Source organism: Mchenga conophoros, linkage group LG22, assembly GCF_057382185.1.
Source record: "Mchenga conophoros isolate Kocher_MC1m ecotype Shallow Benthic linkage group LG22, M_conophoros_male_GT1.1, whole genome shotgun sequence".
Taxonomy (NCBI): Eukaryota; Metazoa; Chordata; class Actinopteri; order Cichliformes; family Cichlidae; genus Mchenga; species Mchenga conophoros.
This window is the reverse complement of record NC_140546.1, coordinates 15,526,109-15,547,307: the sequence shown is the minus strand read 5'-3', so window position 1 is coordinate 15,547,307 and position 21,199 is coordinate 15,526,109. Positions and strand designations below refer to the sequence as shown.

The 21,199-nt window shown below is 44.0% G+C and overlaps 2 protein-coding genes and 1 non-coding gene across 4 annotated transcripts; all 3 read left to right on the top strand.

Annotated features, from left to right (window-relative positions):
• Nucleotides 1-144: 144 nt before the first annotated feature.
• Nucleotides 145-7,176, top strand: psmd4a (proteasome 26S subunit ubiquitin receptor, non-ATPase 4a). Its single transcript, XM_085263155.1, has 10 exons — nucleotides 145-294; nucleotides 870-1,010; nucleotides 3,267-3,381; nucleotides 3,489-3,575; nucleotides 3,709-3,777; nucleotides 3,934-4,149; nucleotides 4,924-5,032; nucleotides 5,127-5,258; nucleotides 5,456-5,508; nucleotides 6,584-7,176. The coding sequence occupies exons 1-10, from the start codon at nucleotides 269-271 to the stop codon at nucleotides 6,752-6,754; spliced, it is 1,119 nt and encodes a 372-aa protein (XP_085119281.1). The 5' UTR covers nucleotides 145-268; the 3' UTR covers nucleotides 6,755-7,176.
• A 103-nt stretch (nucleotides 7,177-7,279) lies between these two features.
• On the top strand, nucleotides 7,280-20,855 carry znf687b (zinc finger protein 687b). 2 transcript variants are annotated; one of them, XM_085263154.1, is made up of 10 exons: nucleotides 7,280-7,386; nucleotides 8,020-10,368; nucleotides 11,191-11,456; nucleotides 11,561-11,745; nucleotides 15,409-15,585; nucleotides 15,693-15,855; nucleotides 16,170-16,523; nucleotides 16,744-16,844; nucleotides 18,736-18,823; nucleotides 18,904-20,855. In XM_085263154.1, exons 2-10 carry the CDS (start codon nucleotides 8,034-8,036, stop codon nucleotides 19,504-19,506), a joined length of 4,272 nt encoding a protein of 1,423 aa, XP_085119280.1. In that variant the 5' UTR covers nucleotides 7,280-7,386; nucleotides 8,020-8,033; the 3' UTR covers nucleotides 19,507-20,855. The 2 variants fall into 2 exon arrangements, with proteins under 2 accessions (XP_085119280.1, XP_085119279.1); XM_085263153.1 differs by having other exon boundaries at nucleotides 11,158-11,456.
• Nucleotides 15,900-16,034, top strand: LOC146549150 (small nucleolar RNA SNORA13). Its single transcript, XR_014890575.1, has one exon. It is a non-coding gene; the product is annotated as a small nucleolar RNA SNORA13 (small nucleolar RNA).
• Nucleotides 20,856-21,199: the final 344 nt, after the last annotated feature.

Genomic DNA, 21,199 nt, shown 5'->3' with positions numbered 1-21,199 from the left:
GTTATTACTGAAGACAAAGCCTATAAATGGTTTGACGAAGAAAATGTTTCGGGGGTAAACCTGTATGAACTAGTTTAATTCTTATTAAACCAGTTCCCCCTCCCCAAAGAACTTCTAAATAGTAAAGACCAGCTCTAATTATACTCTCTAGCTCTCTACAACCTGAAGGAGACAAGACTTGCCCAATCATATTTCGCTTTGTTCAACCGTCGTCCAATAATCTGTGAGCTTGTTGGATTACGACAGAAAGCAACAAGAAGTTTCCAAAATGGTGCTTGAAAGTACTATGGTCTGGTAAGAACTCTACAAATGTATTTTTGTGTGTGTTTATAAACCCGTTAGCGGTTCATATGGAGGTGTACCAGTAAGTTACTTTATAAGGGGGCTCACCGAGCTGCATATGGGGTAAATGTCGCTGCCAGCCAGGCTGATAATGCACAGTTGATTGTGGGCCGGCTAACGCAATATCGACCGGCTGAGTCATTGTAGCTAAAGTTAGCCTTGATTTGAGGTCTTATTAAAGTCTTTATTTACCTGCAAGCCACGAGACTTAATTTCCAGAATGTCGCTGGTTACAGTTTGGTGTTTTCTGCCTAAATTATTAACTGACACCAGCGGTTACTTGATTGTTTTCCAGCGGCATATGTAGAGTCACCTCTCGCTAACGTTAGCAAGCCGTGCTAGCTGTGACTGTTTTTACCCTGTTACGCTTTATAGCGGCTAAACTTTTGTTTATTGCTTCTCCCGGTGAATATATTATACTACCCATTCGGCCAATGTAGGTTATGGCTGATAATGAATTACGTGAACGCTTACTAACTCTTAAGCTTTGTGATGGAGTACACATTAAAGTGCTGTTTCCTCTTCAGTGTGGACAACAGCGAGTACATGAGAAATGGAGACTTCCTGCCAACGAGGCTACAGGCTCAGCAGGATGCTGTCAACATTGTCTGCCACTCCAAAACACGCAGCAATCCAGAAAACAACGTGGGCCTCATCACTATGGCAAAGTAAGCCGTTCTCTCTTCATTAAACAATTATGTGGCTAAAGTCATAACACTTCATTAAATCGTACATGGTTACTGATGATGGCTGTCTTCAGAGGATGCAGTGCAATGACTTCCTTCTAAATAAAGAAGTGCATTTGTTGTCTTTGTGTAGAGGCTGTGACAGCTAAGGCCTGTACAAAACAAGTTGAACATACCCAGGGTAGATTTCCGTTATCTGGATTCACTTATCCTAACAGTCAGGATAAGAGGTCACACGAAGAGTGTTATTCTCTCCATAAGTTAACGCAAGAGTGGTTTTTGGCAGCGTCTGACCAATCAGTTATTGATAAGTGTACTGGCAACAGACTGGCTGATTTAGACTTTAGATGCTATTAAAAAAAAAACTTAAGGCCCTTACACAATCTGTGTAAAGAAGTCCAACGATCTTCCAGGAATGCTGATGCTATTTTCTGGAGTAGTGGTGATGATTTATACTTGTTGTTCTTTAATTTTGAACCCGACCTACTCCGGAGCAGGTTAGATTTGCAGAAGATTTGCTATTGACACACTTTAACAACGAGAAGTCTGGGCTCGGGAGAACCCGAGTGCCCTGGAGGGACTTTCCCTGCCGGATACACGATGGACGGGTGGCAGAGGATCGTGTGCCTGGCGGGACTGTCGATCGAGGACGCTGAAGATATCTACATATTCGGAACCATGATAACAGGGTTCTTGCTGATCGGAGCTGGCTTGGCCCTGGCTTATCGGAGAATTAAGAGAGCGGAACCGGCTGTTCAAACCCCCACAAGGCTGCCTGCTGGGATTGGAACAACAGGTGCGACTTCTCAGAAAGGGCTCACTGAAGGCAGCATGGTTAAGAGCTTGGAGGCACTTACGACTGCAGTGAATGCTCAGAATAACACCTTTGAGCGTATGTATGTTGGATTACATCAGGAAAGAATCAACTCAGAACAACATCTCTGGGCGGAGCTGGATTACACCTCGGATCAGTTGGCTGCGGTCGTGAGGTCTCAGAATCTGCTAGGTGAGCAAAAAGAGTGACAAGACCACAAAATCGACGGCTAATAACATCACGGAGAAGCTCGCAGCTATTAACGGGAGACTGAGAGACCAGTGTCGGAGTGTTAAAAAACAGCTTGAAATTCTCCATCATAACCCGGCTACCCCTTTGGCGCTAGCTCAAGGCTGGAGCCGAACAACAACTCCCTGATAACGACTGTGTTGAGTCTGTTCCTTCCCATTCCCTACAAGGCCACCTGGGTTGGCTGGAAGACTGTTTACTTAGCCTGGCAGGGCGAAGGACACTGTCTCAGCTGAACTATGGACACGCACACACATACATATACTGATACTGATACTGATAAGCACTCACCGACGCATCACCCTCCCTACCCCGGATCCAACGCCACCTCCAACGCTTACCTCCCCCATGATGTGGACATTGGGTCAGCTGGAGGCGCAGTAGAAAGATTGCAGCAGTCCCAGATCAGATGTACACACTGGAACACTTTCCCATGTTGCTGTCTGTGTTTATTGTGTTATGGTGTGTTGATATCTGTGCATTTCAATGTTTTTTTTTCCTCGCTACCTGGCCTGACCTGTCTCCCCAATGTGATGTTTGTATTGTATGTACGGTCGGCAAGGTCTGTCATCTCGGTTGTGGGCAAAAGACCTGCAACTGACAAATAAAGGCTATCTCATCTCATAAGTTACCCAGTAAGTAAGTGGTCCATCTTTGTAGTACTGAAAACCCCGATGTTACCTGGATAACACAAAATCCTACTTCATAGCTCAGACCTCTGGCCTGTTGCTGCTGGGTCTGAGGTTTAATACTGTTTGCTGGTTAACCATAAGCATTTTTACAAAAGATAAGCAGGTGTTACATGAGCTGTGCTAGCTCTTTTCCAACCCGTGGTTAATGTAAACAGACATTTGCACAACATCAAAACGATCAAACCATATGGTTTCTAAATGAGGAGCACTTCCTTTAACCACCAGTCTGACCTGCTATTTATGAAAGCTGCTCTTTAGTACACCACACTGCTTTGACAGAGCTAATTCTAATTAATATTTAGTATTTTAATATTAATATTAACCAATTGTTAATTTGTTAAATGTGTACTTTACTGGGATTATTTGGAATTGGCACAAACTCATTTGACAGTGTTGTGTATTAAATTGTGTGTCAGATTTAATTACCTGTTAAGGTAACAACTGAAGGTGTTGACTCCTGGGTTTTTGTATGTTTTCTTGCAGTAACTGTGAAGTCCTGACCACACTGACTCCGGATACTGGCCGTATCCTGTCCAAACTCCACGCTGTCCAGCCCAGAGGAAAGATTTGCTTCTGCACAGGCATCCGAGTCGCTCATGTGTGTAACCTGTAAACTGCAGTAACTGGTTAAAAACAAAACAAAAAAAAAACAAAAAACAGTTTATGGCAGTTTATGATCCATAATTTTATCCTTTCCCTCTTTAGCTGGCCCTAAAGCACAGACAAGGAAAAAACCACAAGATGAGGATCATTGCCTTTGTTGGGAGTCCTGTGGAGGATAATGAAAAAGATGTGAGGACCTTTTGTTAAATGTTCTTTAACTACACATTATATGCAAAAGGTGTAATGTCTCCTGCTGTCTGCGCACTCATGTGTTTGTGCATATTTCTCCGCCTGCTGTTGTCCTAATCTACCGATTCTTCAGCTTGTGAAGATGGCAAAGCGCTTGAAAAAGGAGAAAGTGAATGTGGATATTATTAACTTTGGAGAGGAGGTGAGACATTGTTGGATAATCTTCCATATCAGAGCTATAAAACGAGATGCATTAAAGCCTACCAACATTTTTCTTTTTTTTTTTGTATTGTTTTGTTTTCATTTCCATATCTGGTGCTTCTATATCTAAACAAACTGTCTCCAACTATTTGTTCAGGAGGCGAACACAGAGAAGCTGACTGCTTTTATAAATACTCTAAATGGGAAGGAGGGGACGGGCTCCCACCTGGTCACAGTCCCTCCAGGACCCAGTCTGGCTGATGCTCTGCTGTCCTCTCCCATCCTGGCCGGGGAAGGAGGCTCTATGATGGGTCTCGGTGCAAGCGACTTTGAGTTTGGGGTGGATCCCAGTGCTGATCCAGAGCTAGCCTTGGTAAGCAATATAGGGAGGTGGGTTGAGAAGCTGATAATGTGGTATATTATGTGCCAAAATAGTTGCATGGAAAAGGAGAAAATTAAAAATCCTTTCAGATACTCAACTCAAAGCCTGCCTATGCTGACAGAGCTACTGCTGCTTGTGAGCAACACTGGGGAGTTTATTTCCCACTACCACTGTAAATACAAAGACCATAACACACACCAGCAGGAGAACCTTATTCATATTTGATAATAATTTGGTCTTCCATAACTAGAGAACAGATGTGGCTATTGGCACAACTGATGGACGTGTAGAGAATGGGTGTGACGCTCCAAAGCAGTCTTTAAAATGGCAGTAAAGGAATGTGTGACTTTTAATATCAATGACATCATCTTTATAAAAGCTGATAATCATGAGGCCAAAAATGTAAAGGACAGCTCTTCTACACTAGTTCATTTGTTTATTTAGGAAATAAATTATTAATGGTGTTATTTTCGATGCTGCCTCTTTTGGAAACTTGCGTGTCTAAGGTTAATAAAAGCAGGTTGTTTTAAACTATTTCCTGCATAACAACTTGACGACTATCTCCACAGTTTCCTTTCTTATATCTATATCTTGCCCTTGTGCCAGATACATGAAACAGAGTACTCATTCTTTTACATGACTTCAGTCATATTTCAAGTACTCTGTGGCTTTGCCACAAATTTTAAAAAGTGACTTTCTTGTTCCTGTCCTGTGGACTGAGTCCATCCTGTGCCTTTTTATCTCACCGTGCTGCCCCTGCTTTAGGCCCTGCGTGTATCAATGGAGGAGCAGCGACAGAGGCAGGAGGAAGAGGCCCGCAGAGCTGCTGCCGCTTCTGCGGCCGAGGCAGGCGTGCCCACACCCAGCGCAGATGGTGACTGCAGAATTCACAGATCGTTATTTTCACCTTTGAGATAAAAATTATTACAGTACATTAGAATTTAACCAAGTGTTCTTTTTAAACGCAGAATCAGAGGAGGCTTTACTGAAGATGTCAGTATCTCAGCCTGAGAGTGGTGCAGCAGTGCTTCCTGACTTCAGCAGCATGACCGAGGAGGAGCAGATAGCCTACGCCATGCAGATGTCTCTTGCTGGAGGAGGTAACTTCCACTTATGATCAGTGTATTTGTTTTAACTCGTATGAATGTGAGAGTGAATGAATAGTGGTATTGTAAAGCGCTTTGAGGGGTCCCGAAAAGCGTTATATAAATGCAATCCATTATTATTATTATTATTATTATTATTATTATTATTATTATTGAACATAAAGCATAACTATCCTCTTATTTGTGAACAGAGTATGGTGAAATGGACACAGGAGCCCCCATGGACACAGCTGAATCAGCCAAGGTGAGTCATCGTAATGATTTAAATTGAGCAACTGTTATTTTTGAGTGTTGGATGTGAAATCATCATGCTTTGTGGACTTTTCATAAAGTAATAAAGGAAGGAAATATTTCGAGTTATTCCAGCACACATAATGTGAACCGACGTAACAGCTGGAGCCCTTTCAAAGACTCGATACGAATAAAACGTATTCAATTAATAACCTGAAGGAGGAATGATTTCATAAGAAAGTAGCTTGTTTCTGAATAGTCGGGGTTCAATCTAGCAGATATTAAATATAAGGAGGCACTTGCCTTTCAGTAATAAATATCCATCTATCAAGTTTAACAATAGTGAGATGGACCTGAATGTACTCAGCATCTTTAAGCATCAAATTGTATTTCCTGTGTCTTTTTGAATAGTTTGCTATTTTAAATGGTGTTCATTTGTATGAGCATGGTGTCATCGTGGCAAACTGTTCTTCAGATGATAAGACAACATGCAGACTAGATGAGCTGGCAAAGTTCTAGGTGACAAAATGGTGCTAAAACCATACATACAGTGGTCACCGATGAGCCACAACATTAAAACCACATCCTGACAGTGTGTGAAGTGAAATGCCTGTGCTTCTATCAGTTTCTGTAGATCTGTGACTGCACAAAAAGCTTCAAATAACCAGCAGCGGGCAGCCTGGTGGTGATGACGCTATGAAATAGATAGTGAAACAGTGGCCCACAGACTAGCTGTCATACATATCATTGACACTGCCCCCTGGTGAGAGTGCACAGCTACAACATGTAGATAACTGTCTGCAAAGCTCTGCTAAGGACCAACGCCCAATCATTCTCATCCCACCAAAACAACACAGGACCCCTGTAGATATTCTGTGGGGCTGGCAATTAATCCTTTCGGGTCCTTTTTGGTCCTGTGACATCATTCAGGGGTTTAAGTGGAATGTGTAAAAGTAGCATCTGAATATATGTCAGGACCTGTGGTTTCCCTGCAAAACATCACATTCAGTGCATTTTTAATTTTAGTGGCAGAATCAAACTTCCATATAGCAGCTGTGTATAATATATGCTGTATCTTAACTGAACAGGAGGAAGATGACTATGACGTGATGCAAGACCCAGAGTTCCTTCAGAGCGTCTTGGAGAACCTGCCGGGTGTCGACCCCAACAACGAGGCCATCCGCAACGCCATGGGTTCCCTGGCCTCCCAGACGGGAAACAAGCCAGACGGCAAAAAGGATGAAGAGAAGAAGAAATGAGGAATGAAATAGAGAAACATGAACAATTGCAGACTAATGCAGGATTTCCTACATGTATGACAAGAATGCTGATGCATCGCCCTGCATGACAGCACTCAGACATTTATTACTATCCTTCTCTGTCGAGACACTCAGAGGCACCAATATAGAAGAAAATACTGCAGTACTGAATAACTATGTAGTGTTTAATATGCCCACAAAGAAACTGATGCTATTAAAATATAATAATGGTCCATTCTCAAATTGCCTTGTGCACCCTTCACTCTACATTTCTCTACATGGTTATAACAATTAATGATAATTCTCGCCACAGATTTTTTTTCTTCTTTTTTTTGTGGTGGCAGGCTTTGAAACCAAACAGTTAGCCACACTCCTGTCATGTCTTTGTGGGTTTCTTTTGCAATAAAAACTGTCTAAACATGTGTTTGTGGTGTGGTGACACTTCTGCAGCCCCATCAGCCTTTAAAAAGCGGTAATTCCCAGCAGAAATAAACATACGTGTCGCTCTCAGCATCCTCCCGTGCATTTTTCCAGCGCTATCACAGGCTGATAGGATGTGCTGAGTCATGTGACGGGAAGCGCAGCATTTTCAGCTGAAAGCAAGCTAGGATAGTCGGGAATCGCACATCCAGGTAAACAAATCAAAAAATACATGAAATATTAAAGGAAAATCCCCATCCCGGCCACCGTTTTCTGTGATTTCGTCGAGCCTGCTGTCACCGGGTGGCCGCTGCTGTCACACCAAACCTCAGCGAAGCGCTCTGTTGCCTTTTAAATGGCGAACGCTAGCTCGTTAGCTAAATGACCCCTCTCTCTATCTGTCTCTCTCTGTCTTGGCTGGAGCTCAGCGGCCAGCTAGCCAGCCTCAAGTGTAGTAGCTCAAAAATAACCGTGGTCGCTGCTACAAAAACGCTCTGTCGGTGGTACCGCCTCTTAAATGGTCACTATTGCAGGGCCCTGCATGCGGTAAAAGCACGATGGAGTGACGAGTGTTTCCCATTCATAGTGGAATATTTTTGAACCTGCCACCGGAGAGAGCGGTTTGGGGAGCAGAAGCGCCGCCGCTAGCGTGCTAGCTGGCTAATGCAGCATCCGAGCTAGCTAGCGAGTGGAGCCTGTTTGTGTATCACAGGGAGGTGCATGTCTGTTGTTTCAGGTTATCATGGAAATATAAACACAATATAACTGTCATTTTATAGTAGAGTTTTTGCATGTAGGGTTATGTAGTAGGATGTAGAGTCATGCTTTGTGTCTTGTTTTTACAGGAGGTAATCCCGGTATGGGGGACATGAAGACCCCAGATTTTGATGACCTGTTGGCAGCGTTTGACATTCCTGACATAGATGCCAAAGAGGCCATCCAGTCTGCCCCAGATGAGGCAGAGGGACCGCACGGAGCTGCAGGTGCACCTCTGGGGAAGCCAGAAAGCGTTGGGTCATCCATGAGAGCGCCAAGCCCCTCGGACCCCCAGGCAGACACCTCAATCGTGAGTGTGATTGTGAAGAATAAAGTGCGTATCGAGACGGTGGATGGAGGGGAGGTAGATGCAGACCAGGACACTATTGATGTGATCACAGGGGTGGATGTGGGCCCTAGACTTGGCGCGTGCGCTCCTGGATTGGCTGAATCTGAAGCTCTCAACCACAATGGTTTCGGGACTTCTGGCGTCTCTACGCCACTTCCACTCAGCCAGGCTCAGCCTAATGGTGCACCATGGTTGGTAAATACACCCAAAGTGTCTTCAGAATCAGCAGGAGCTAGTACGGCCAAGTCTCACAAGCAGGGTGGTAACATTTTCAACAGACTTAAACCACTTGTGGCACAGGGGTCTGGAGATCCTGTGGGTCGAGCCCGAAAGATGCAGCTGCTACAGCAGCAGCACCAGCAGCAGCAGCAGGATACGGGCCAAGAGAGAGCAGACGGCGTGAAAGCTTCATTACCTTCATCTTCGTCTCTGTCAGCTGGGTCCCCTCCTCTGGGTGCTGGTGGGCCCGTGGGACTAGCCTCGCCTTTCTTTCCACCTTCCAAGCCCCTGCTTTCAACTCCACCTTCTGCACCCTCATCACACCCTCTACGCTCATCGCAGCCTTTTAACGGAGCTCCCAAGGGTGGTCCTGCTGAATTTCAACACCAGCAGGTGGAGGAGGAAGATTCTGACCCAGATTTGGGAAGCCCCCTGGTAATCCAGGAGAGCCCGGACTCTCCGACTTGCACTCAGCTGAGCCGACGTTATAAGTCTGACTCAGTCTCGGCACAGCCCTCATCCTCTACTGCATCTCAGCCCAAACCTGGGGACACTCCTTCGGGGGCATCTTTGACTTCATCAGCTCCCCCGTTAGGCTCAACAGAGAGTCCCCAGGTGGAGGACAGGCATCCAGAACACGTGATCGAAGAGAGAGACTCACCAGAGAGTCCTGAACCTGAGATGCCAAAATCAACGGCTCAAGTCACAACTAAAAGGTGCTCCAGCCCTGCAGTGGCCTCCACCCCACCTCCTTCTGAACTGCGGGAACCTAAAGAGGAGGAGGAAGAGATGGAGGTGGGAAACGGCATAGACAGGGTTGTTGATGGTAAAGCTGACAAGGGAGAAAACACGAAAACGGGTGAGGAAAATATGGAGGTGGACGATGGTAAAACTAAACCCGTGTCCACTGACGCGGGGGACACAGGTGATGCAACACCTGCTGCTTCTGGAACACCATCCAGACCCCTCAAAGTCAGAATCAAAACTATTAAAACCTCCACAGGTGGAATCACCAGAACCGTGACACGGGTGGCGCCTAAAGGTGGTGCTGCAGGGAAAGGTGTGGACCCTAAAGCTCAAGCTGGGGAACGTAAGGTTTTAGGAAACAAGGCCCAAAAACCTGAGTCTTCCCCTGGTCACATGACAACAACTTCGCAGAAAGTAAGTGCTCTAAATGCTCTGCCTGTCTCTACACTCGCAGCCAGCAGCGTCATGCTAGCTGCCGCCACAAAGGTCCAAAACAAAATGGCTGCGTCTGACAAGGCCAAGGTTTCCGCCACCGCTGTAAGCATCACTAAATCGGCCGCCTTGCCTGTCACCCCCGTTGCAGCCTCCTCCCCGAAGTTCTCAGTTGCTGCGAGTGGGATCAGCGTACGTACGACCACTAACAAAACGGCAAATGGAGGAAGCGGCACCATCATAGGCAGCGGCCTCCAGCCGAACAAACCCGCCTCCATCGTCAACAGCACGGGGGCCGTCATCTCCCGGAGCCAGTCGAGCCTGGTGGAGGCTTTTAACAAAATTCTGAACAGTAAAAACCTTTTGCCAAGCTACAAGCCCGACCTCTCTGCTCTGCCACCACCCGAGTGGGGCCTTCCCCTCCCTGCAACAGGTTACCGCTGCCTGGAGTGCGGAGACGCGTTTGCGCTGGAGCGCAGCCTGGCACGACACTATGACAGACGATCACTCCGCATCGAAGTGACCTGCAACCATTGTGCAAAGAGGCTGGCCTTCTTCAATAAGTGCAGCCTGCTGCTGCATGCCAGAGAGCACAAGGAGCGAGGGCTGGTCATGCAGTGCTCGCACCTGGTCATGAGGCCTGTCACTGTGGAGCAGATGATTGGACAACAAGACATAACGCCAATTGGTGGTAAGCAGAAGTGCAGCCAACACTTACTTTAATCATCAGTTAATCATATTTTATTTATCATTTAGTTGATATCATCTCAAAGAAAATTGTTGGAATTAATGGGGACCAATCAGACTAATCTTCTAGATCTATGAGTCGCTTTTCATGATTAACATTTTGAAACAAACCTTACTTATCTCATGCTGAGCCTGCAGCCAATCAGTTAATCTTCTGTCTAGAAGGAGCTCTTTTAGTTCTCCTCTCCGTAAGCCTACTTTCTGCTCATGCTCTCCCTCGTAAACAGGTTTGACAAGCAGGCATGTCACATCCACAGCTGGGTACCTTAAATGACCATATTAGGGATATCTTCTCTCTTTGACATCATACAGAGCCACGAGTAGGGAAAAAAAGCATCTGAAGCAAAGTGTTTAGAGCAGTCTGAACCTTTTGGCTGATAGAGATTATTCGCATATACACTGACCTCAATTATTTGAAGCCTTTTGCCGTGTGTAATCAGCACCACCACTGAAACAGGCATAAAATAATAAAACTCGTAGTAGGTCCACTGGAAGCCCAGAGGTATTTTTCATTTGTTGATTTTTAAAAAATGAATAAACAACAAATATTAAGGAAATAAGAGCTGTTTGTTACCTAACCATGATTCACTCATTAAAATATTAATCTCTTTATTTAAAAAAAATAAAGAAGCAAATGTATTTTGAACTAAAAACTATGTCATTCATGTGTAACTCATCCTCATTGACCGTTTTTCATTTATCTCCTCTTGTTTTTCACCTTTTGGCTGACCAGGCCTGCTCTCCTCTTCGTCCTCCTCTCCTCCAGTCTCCTCTCCTTCCTCCACACCCGGAGGCCCCAACATCTCTGCCAATTCCAGCCCAATGAAGGACACTTCATCTCCAGCAGCAGCAGCTCAGCCTCGATCCGTCCGCCGAGCACCTCAGGGCCCGCAAGCGCTGATGCCTCTGCCGTGCAAGAAGGCTGAAGGGCTGCAGTACAATAACTTCAAATGTCCGGAGTGCCAAACACAATTCTCTGGCAAAGCGGAGCTGGTCACCCACTTCCAGCAGATCAGAGCTGCGCCTAACTCAGTGAGTATTGGGGATGAGTGAACAGTATGTTTCGTGCTGCTGGTTATGAAGTTGTGATGATGACTTTGTTTTGTTTCATTTTCCTTTTTTCTCCCCATTTTCAGACATGTACACAGTGCTCGCCTCCCATGATGCTCCCTAACTCGTGTGCCGTGTCTGCCCACCAGAGGATCCATAAACACAGAGCGCCTCATGTCTGTCCCGAGTGCGGTGGAATCGCACGGCAGGCCAGCTTCCAGACCCACCTGGACGAGGCCTGTTTGCACTTTGCCAGACGCATTGGCTACAGGTGTGGACACGCTATCGAACATGGTTAACATATGACATGACCAATTGAGTAACTGGCAGTTCAAAAGGTATTTGAAAATCATGTCCACTTCTTCTGTGGGAGGCATTTGCTAATGGGCAGCTTAAATGTAGCTAAGAATTATTAAAATAAAATAATATAAACTATAAAATCCGTCACGTAATCAGTCCGTCTGATTCAAAGCAGATGTTTGGAGCAGTGACTAGCGGAAAAAGCTTCTGAAGCTACAACAGGAGTCTTAAGAACGTCTTGCAATGAAGTGACAGCACTTTCCAACTTCTCACTCCCTATATTGAAACTTTGCGGATCTGCCAATCCGATCCCAGTGTTAAATTAATAAGATATATTTCTCACTGTGAGGATTTGCAAAAAGAAAAGATTCATACAGTTCTATAATTTATTTTTACTGTCTTTTACCTGGCTTTTTAAGCACAGGCTACAATATTGTTAGGCCTGATGCTTTTATAAGGTGCATTATAGATACATGTTATAGATAGATAACACGATAACAATATGTTGTGTATAATCCAACTATTTTGGATCTAAATGAGCTATTATTGTTGTGAAAGAAAAACAACAGCATGCTTTCATAAGCTTTTATAAGTGCAAAAAGACAAGAAAAAAACAGGCTATTTCAAGCGGTTGCTAGGTGGTTGCCAGATGTTGTAAAGGTGTCATAATATTACACGTATAGTTAAGCTTTTGTTGATATAAATTGGATGGTATTGTTGTAAATTAAAATTATAACCAGAATTTTCTAAGGTGTTACCGAAGCAAAACACTGCAAGTGGGCATTTTAGTGGTTGCTAGGCAACATAATATGTGATATAGATAAGAACCTTCAGGCCGAAATAGACACCTTCATGCCAGTTTTCTTTTTTTTTCAGATTTAAGGGTAAATTGCAGACAGACAGATTAATGAGACAAAAAATGTAAATATTTATATTTTATGTACCGTGTTTTATTGCACGCGTTTCATTACAGCTCAACTGTATTGTACTCTTTGCCGTCTTTGCTATCATATATAGCTTCACTCATTTCTCGTCTTGCTCTGCTCTCATTTTCACTCTGCGTGCACACAGAGTGGAGCAGATGATTAAAGGTGAAGCGCAGATATTTTGAATCAGTTTGATTTCAAGCTGTGATGTTACTATAGTGCAATAAAAGCTTTAGAAGGCAATGTGCAAAGCAACACAAAACAGAAAGTTGAAAGTGAAGAAGCTTTTTGGTTATTGTCTTTTAGCTAAGTCGCATACTGCTGCAAACAAAGGAAACGTATTTTGATATATATACACCGCGCACCAAATTATTATGCAAATGATATTTTTCTCTGATTTTCCTAAATAGCCGATTCAAATGTCAGTCAGCATAAGAGTATAATTCAAATGTTACTCAACAAAACTCCCAATGAAAACAGTATGTTTTTCAAAAATATAAAACTTAAAATGCACTGTTCCAAATTATTACGCACACAGTTTCAAAACATTTTATAGGTTGTAGAGAATTGAAAATGGTAATTTGTTGAATTTGCAGCATTAGTCAATTAATTTTACTGAAATCAAAGCTATTTCAATCAAAAACATCTTAACGGGTCAAGTTACATATTAGCATAGGACCCTTTATTTGATAGCAGTTTTACAGTTCTTGCATCCATGGAACTTGTGAGTTTTTGGAAAGTTTCTACTTGAATGTCTTTGCAGGATGTCAGAATAGCCTCTCAGAGCTGCTGTTTGGATGTGAACTGCCTCCCACCCTGATATTTTTTTTGTTTGAGGATGCTCCAAAGGTTCTCAATAGGATTGAGGTCAGGGAGGAATGGGGGCCACACCATGAGTTTCTCTCCTTTTATGGCTATAGCAGCCAATGATGCAGAGGTATTCCTTGTAGCATGAGATGGTGCCTTGTCTTGCATGAAGATGATTTTATTGCAGAAGGTAGGGCTTCTCGATTATGGCAAAAATGATAATCACGATTATTTTCACTGAAATTGAGATCTCGATTATTTGACGATATTTATATAACAGTAACAATGTATTGAATAATGGCTTTAAAGGTTGTCAAAAAATAATATAAAATAGTGTGCAAATACTGATAACAGTGCAAATGTTTGCAATATAAAAAATAAATGAAAAATGTAAACATCTATGTTTAGTGAACTTCAAAATACTGCATAATCTTTATGCATACAAATAACCAAACATCAAGGCAAGCTGTGTAGCCACACAATGCACAATTGCATCAAACTGACATTGAGGTATGTCAACTAAAGTTGCTGCTCCTTCATTGTTTGATCGTATGTCGCTTCGTGAGCGGTCTTCAAATGATTGAATAACTTTGTAGTGTTGCTCTGTGGTGCAGCTACGACACCGTAGCAAAGTTTACACACTATGTCTACTTGATCCACGTCTGACTCCGCAAACCCATAATGTTTCCACACCACTGAAGTCGTTTTACCTCTCTTTTCAACCAACAGCATTCTTTCTTCAGCACCCATTATCCTCTCCAAATAACTTCTGCTTAGCTTTCCGAGCTTCCCTCGGGTCCTCTTAATTGTTGTGACGCGTGTTTGAATCGCAGAGAGGTGCGCTCGTTTTACCACACGGAGCAGCGAGTAAGGTACTAATAATCGGCTCAGTCATTTTTAATGATCGTTGAAAGCCCAGATCGTAATTTAGATTAAAATTCGATTAATTGAGCAGCCCTGGCAGAAGGCACAGTTCTTCTCTTTCTACCATGGAAGAAAGTGGTCAGTCAGAAATTCAACATACTTTGCAGAGGTCATTTTCACACTTTCAGGGACCCTAAAGAGGCCAAGGAGCTCTCTCCCCGTGATTCTGGCTCAAAACATGACTCCACCATGTCCTTGCTGATGTTGCAGCCTTGTTGGAACATGGTGGCTGTCCAAGAACCATCCACCACTGCATCCATCTGGACCATCCAGGGTTGCACTCATCAGTGAACAGGACTGTTTGAAAATTAGTCTTCTTGTAGTTCTGGTCCCATTGCAGCCGTTTCTGCTTGTGAGCATTGGTTAGGGGTGGCCAAATATAAGGTTTATGCACAACTGCAAGTCTCTGGAGGATCCTACACCTTGATGTTCGCAGGGCTCCAGAGGCACCAGCAGCTTCAATTATCTGCTTGCTGCTTTGTAATGGCCTTTTCGCAGCTGCTCTCCTAATCTGATGTATTTGTCTGGCAGAAACCTTCATCATTGTGCTTTTATCTGCACGGACCCATGTGTGCTCTGACTCACCCACAAATCTCTTAACATTATGGTGATCACGCTTAAGTTTTTGTGAAATATCCAAGGTTTTCATTACGTGTCCAAGGCATTCAACTATTTCACGCTTTTCAGCAACAGAGAGATAATTTTTCCTTCCTATATTGCTTGAAAATGGTGGTCAGCTTAATAATGTGGAACATCCTTCTTGTGTAGTTTTTCCTTTAATTGGGCTCACCTGGCAAACTAATGATCATAGGTGTCCAAGATTGATTTCAATCATCCAAAGAGTCCTGAGACACAATTCCATCCATGGGTTTAATTGAAAAACAACGCATTTAATCTTTATGACACTTAAACATATTTTTTTTTATTATTTTTTATTTTATCCCTGTTATTGATTATTCTCATTATTCTTAACCAAGGTGCTCGAGCTGCCAGGTCGTGTTCGGAGGGTTAAACTCCATCAAGTCCCACATTCAGACTGCTCACTGCGAGGTCTTCCACAAGTGCCCGAGCTGCCCCATGGCCTTCAAGTCTTCCCCCAGCGCCCAGAGCCACATCAGCACCCAGCACCCAACGCTCACCGGAGGACAGGCCAAGTACGTGTGCTGCTTTTCAACGTTTCCACAGAGAAATATTTTCAGACTGTTTAGGAAAATTCTCTAAGTTGATCCCTAACCATTGAATTCTTCTTCTCCTTTTGCAGAATGATCTACAAATGTGTGATGTGTGATACAGTTTTTACCCAAAAACCTTTGCTGTACATGCATTTTGATACTCATTTAGCTAAGCAAAAAGTGCATGTGTTCAAGTGTCCTGACTGCACCAAGCTCTACGCCCAAAAAGGCTCCATGATGGAGCATATTAAGGTGGGTACATACAGAATGTCACAGCACATGATGTGTTAGTCCTTTGCCTTTATGTGTTGCCCATTCGTTGCTTTCTACAATGAATGCGGCGTCAAATAAGGCAGACAGTAATTCTTGGATCGGCCTTAGCGAGGTACCCCTCCGGTGACCTCGTCCTAAGTTCTATACCAAGTACAAAAGTTTAGCAATAGAGACATTAGAACTTGTTTGTAGTCGAAATAATCGTATTTATTCAAAGAACAGCTTCAAGATGACGATTTTCTCCGTTTGCCTTTCTGTTCTCTTCTCATACAATTTCCTGTCGTCCCGCTCAGACCGCTCACAGAGGCCCGTCCGCCAAACAGGAGTCTCAGACCGATGGCGCTAACCCCACCTCAGCTCCAGCCAACGCATCTGGTCCCTCTGGCCTCAAGTCAAAATCCTCTGGAAAGCCTGATAACTCTGATGGAGAGGACTGGGGTCGGGAGCAGGAGGAGGAGGAAGAAGAGGAAGAAGAGGACGATGACGATGATGCCGATGAGGACTACGAGGCTCCAGGGAGTCACTCCACTACCACAGGAGGCAGCAGTCATCCAAGCGCTCCAACCGAGTGGACCTGCCCTCAGTGTCAGAACACGTTCACGGACAACGAAGACTATCTGAGTCACGTGAAGATGGAGCACGGCAAGGTGTGACAGATAATGTTGATCACAGGAAGGAAAGGAACAGATGTTATTAACACAGAAGTGCACGAAATCTAGTTTCTGTTAGCTTAGCATATTGTGGATAGTGAAGTAGGGAAAGAGCCACTCCTTTTGGTAGGAAGACCAAGTTTCAGTATCCTTTTTTTTTTTTTTTTTTTTTTTAAATCTTCTCTCAATGTCTTTATGTGTGATGTTATCTCCAAAGTTTCCCTGTCGTATCTGTGGAGGCACATTCAGCACATCCTCCAGCCTGAGACGTCACGAGCGTGTCATTCATGAGGGCAACAAAAGAGTCTTCCATTGCCAGTGAGTAACTTACACTTTCAGTACAGACACTGTTTATGGGTAGCATATAGACACGAGTAAATCTCAAATATAAACCTACAGCAATTATAATTTGTATGATTAAATGTAATACACACTCACTGGCCACTTTATTAGGTACAGCCGTTCAAGTGCTTGGTAATTTTGCATTTAAAATGCAGACATGGTAAAGATGACCTGAGCATCTTCTACAATCAAGGTATTCAGAAGAGCATCTCTGAACATGCAGCATGTCAAAACTTGAAGCAGACGATCTACAGCAGCAGAAAACCACACCTGTCAGCTAAGAACTGGCAACTGACACTACAGTTCCCACCAAATCCTCACCAAAATTAGACAGTAAAAGATTAGAAAATTGTTGCCTGATTGTCGGCATAAAAGTATTGATCCTACATGCCTTTGGATCGGTGGTTCTGGCTGCTAATGGCATGAGGGTGTGACACACTTGGACCTCTTGGTACCAACTGAGCATCATTTAAACATCACAGCCTACCTGAGTGTTGTTGCTGACCATATCCATCCCTTTATGATCGCATTGTCTTCTGACGGCTGCTTCCAGCAGGATTCATGTGCCATGTCATAAAACTCAAATCGTCTCAAACTGGTTTCTTTTTTTCTCAAAGATATTTTTATTAAATTGAAGCAACAAAGAAAGACAGATACACACAGAATTGTTAAACAACAAGTAGGTTTAACAATGATTGATTGAACTGAAATAATAGAATGCAGATTAATGACACACTCACCTATCTTGTAATTGCTTTTATCAGTTTACTCCCTACCCATACCACTTAGTAGCCCCATCCCTCTGGACAGGTAGGAAAAAAACCCCAAAAACAAACAAACAAAAAAAACCATCACAAATACAACAGGACAAAGCAGAAGAAAATAAAAAAACACACAAATAACTAAAAAAAAACAAACAGGGGGGAGGATTTACTGAGTAATGCTGGAAGTCGGGTTCACAACCTGAAGGCTGGAAAAGTATTTCAGGAATTGCCCCCACACCTTGTAAAATTTACTGTTGTTATTACTAATCGCATAACGGTTCTTTTCAAGGTTCAGATAGTACATAAGGTCCCTCAGCCATTGAGCATGATTGGGCAAAGGGGCGCCCGTCCATCTTAGTAGGATCGCACGTCTAGCTACAAGGGAGCGTGCAATGCTGTGACGAGGTCAACCGTGCATCAGCCTGCCAGTGGTGACAAAAAGCGCAACTAATGGATTAAGATTCATGTGGTATCCAAGAAATAGGGACACGGTTTGAAATATATCTCGCCAGAATCCTTCAAGGCTAGGGCACGTCCAGAACATATGGATAAGGGAAGCCTCTGCACTCCCACGCTTATCATAAGAGGGGTCCACATTCGGATACATGCGCGATAGCTTGACTTTGGAGAGATGGAACCTATGCACAACCTTAAATTGTAAAAGACGGTGGCGGGCACATAGGGATGTGGAATTAACTAACTCAAACTGGTTTCTTGAACATGACAATGAGTTCATTGTACACAGATGACCTCCAAGGTCAGTCAATAGTTTTTATCCTGGAGCACTAAATAGAGTAGCTTTGTAAGAATATCCTTATTTTCAATTCATCCGCTGTCTGAAACAACCCAGTTAAAGGTGTGTAATTTAAAGTCTTCTGATTGAAGCCAGTGCTTGTAAGGTGTGACCGTAGATGGAAATCCATACCAAGCTGACATCAACTTGGCAGAAGTTTAAAAAAAGAATGGCACCATTACACTGCTTGTGCAGCAGAGGGCACTGACCACTTGATGCCTTTTTAAAATGTCTTCAGTGTAGATCATGGTCTTTTTTTTCTTTATCTGTTATCAGTCACTAATAGAGCTGCTTTATTATTACTCCTCAGATATTGTACAGAAGGCAAACGTACATTTGGCAGTCGGTTCTTAATGGACAAACACATTCGACTCCATCACAGAAACACAGATGGACAGGTGAGTAAAGGTTCTTGGGGCAGGCTCTGTTCGTGTATCGTCTCCACAGCTGCTTAGCCTCTGCTCTCCCTTTTTCTCAGGGTCCCCCTATGACCAGGAAGCGTGCAGCCACAGGGGGAGAAGGACCGGGGAGCTCCTCGGAGCAAGACGGTGAGGTCGGTCCTCCTGCGGCCAGAGCGGGAGACGAGGACGAAACCAACACAGAGGATGGCGGCGGTCCCGCAAAGAGAACCAGGGCATCCATGGCGTCAACATCAGTGGGACCCAGTGAGGCAGAGGAGGAAGATAACGTTTTCCGCTGTGTCCCCTGCGGGTTCACTACAGAAGACGGGGCCGAGTTTCAGCGCCACATCCCCCAGCATCGGGGCGACACCGCCTCCTTCCAGTGCCTGCAGTGCGGAGTCTGCTTTGCATCGGCCGGCTCTCTCAGCAGACACCGTTTCATCACTCACCGAGTGCGGGACACCCAGAGCGACGCGGAACGCGGGACCCCTCGCGCCCAAGGCTCTCCAGATGGCTCTCCCGCTGCCGGTTCTCCTCAGGCACAGGGCGAGGACGGAGACGGAAACCTGGGCTGCAAGGTGTGCGGCCGGCGATTCGACAAGGCCACGGACCTCAACACCCACTTCAGGACCCACGGCATGGCCTTCCTCACGGCACACAAGACGGACAAGCCCCAGTAGAAGAGGGGGGCGGGGTCGTCTGAAGCTGACGGATAATCTCCCGAGGGGTCACGGCTGAGGAGGGCGATACTGTAGAATATGAATGTTGATGAAACACAGCTGCTCCTGTGCAGTCGTCGTATACTTCTTTTCTTTTCTTTTTTAAGCCACCACAAACAGTTTCCCTCTGTGGCACCTCTTCTGTGCGATTGTATCTGCATGTTTGATCACTTAAAATGAACTCGTCACCTGTGATGGACTCTTGTGTGGACCATTCCCCCCCAGAGTAAAGCATTTATACTGTATATCAGCCATACTGTGTCCATTTCGAGCACTCACTCTTCACCGACTGTAGCCACCTGCCTGTTTGTTACTGTAGCACATACGTAGATACATAGCACCTCCCACTGTACTCCTCACAGCTGTACTGCAGATATTTTGTACTTCGCATCGTTTTTCATGTCCTCGTTTTTTTTGTTTGTTTGTTTTTGTTTTTCTGGCAATTAGATCAGTTTTTCCAGCCCGTGGGAGCTGGAAAAACTCATCGTGCCGAGACATCCTGAAGCATGAAGGGGATCGTTTGTGGGCACGGGGAATTTGACACTGAGTTTTATGTTGCTATAATATTTATTTATATGAAACACATTACTGCTGTTGGTGTATGTGAGTCGATTGCATCAAATGTTACGAGACATGGTGTGATTTACCTGCAACAGAGACATGAGATGAGAATCTCTGGAGGCGTTTCATTAGGAGGCGAGGTTACTGGAGGTGGTAACCCGTGTAGTGTGACTAATGTGTGATGTTGTTACTCGTTAAGCTAGAAGAAGAGAGGTAAGGCTTCCTGTCAGTAGTATACGTGTACGAGTTTTGCCATGTAAATACATATAATTACACTAAAAGAAATGGTTCTGGTTTTAGTAACTTGCTATGATAATGTGAATACGTATAGTATTTGTACTTGTACTGTTCCCTTTTTTTCAAAACAATTTGAAGTCCAAAAGAAAACAAGAATCCCCTCTCAGAGTTAGCTATACATTGTAATTACAAAGCAGAGGGAGAACGTGGGGGTCGTGTTGTCTTAATGTGTTTGAAAACAAATGTTTCTTTTTTTTTTTTTTTTTAAATCAACAGTGCTTGCTGTACTCACATTTCTTTTATATGTTTAAAAAACAGCCTTCACTGTCACTTTATTGGAGGCCTATGAGTGGATTTCTTTGGTTTTCTGTTTGTATCTTTTTATATGTCATATCATATTTATATAGCTCAGTAGTGGAAACTTTCATGTCATTTTCTTTTCCATGGTCGTGGTCTGCTTGCTGAAATGCCATACACTTTTGTGCTGTTTCAAAATAAATGTGTAAAAGAGACGACCGGCTCGTGTCGCGGATTCATCTGCAGAGGTCAGCATCGGGCTCAGTGCGATGCTTTTCTGTTTGCACACTTGGTTGGTTTGAATCCTCTAAAAATTCCCTGAGAAAAGAAAATCTTAGTGTTCAGCTGGTCAGATGAGCTGACATTTGGAAAGATTTGGTGACTGATTATGTAGTTTAGAAGCATACCAGGTAATTTTCACGAGAAACAATCAGCCAAATGTTATATAATAATTAATCGTATCCCTTGCAGCTACAGTCAGTCATAAAAAAGCAAGTTTTCACAAGACTGCAAACCTGTGCAAACCTGGGTCCACCTTTACTACTTCCATAGGAATTGG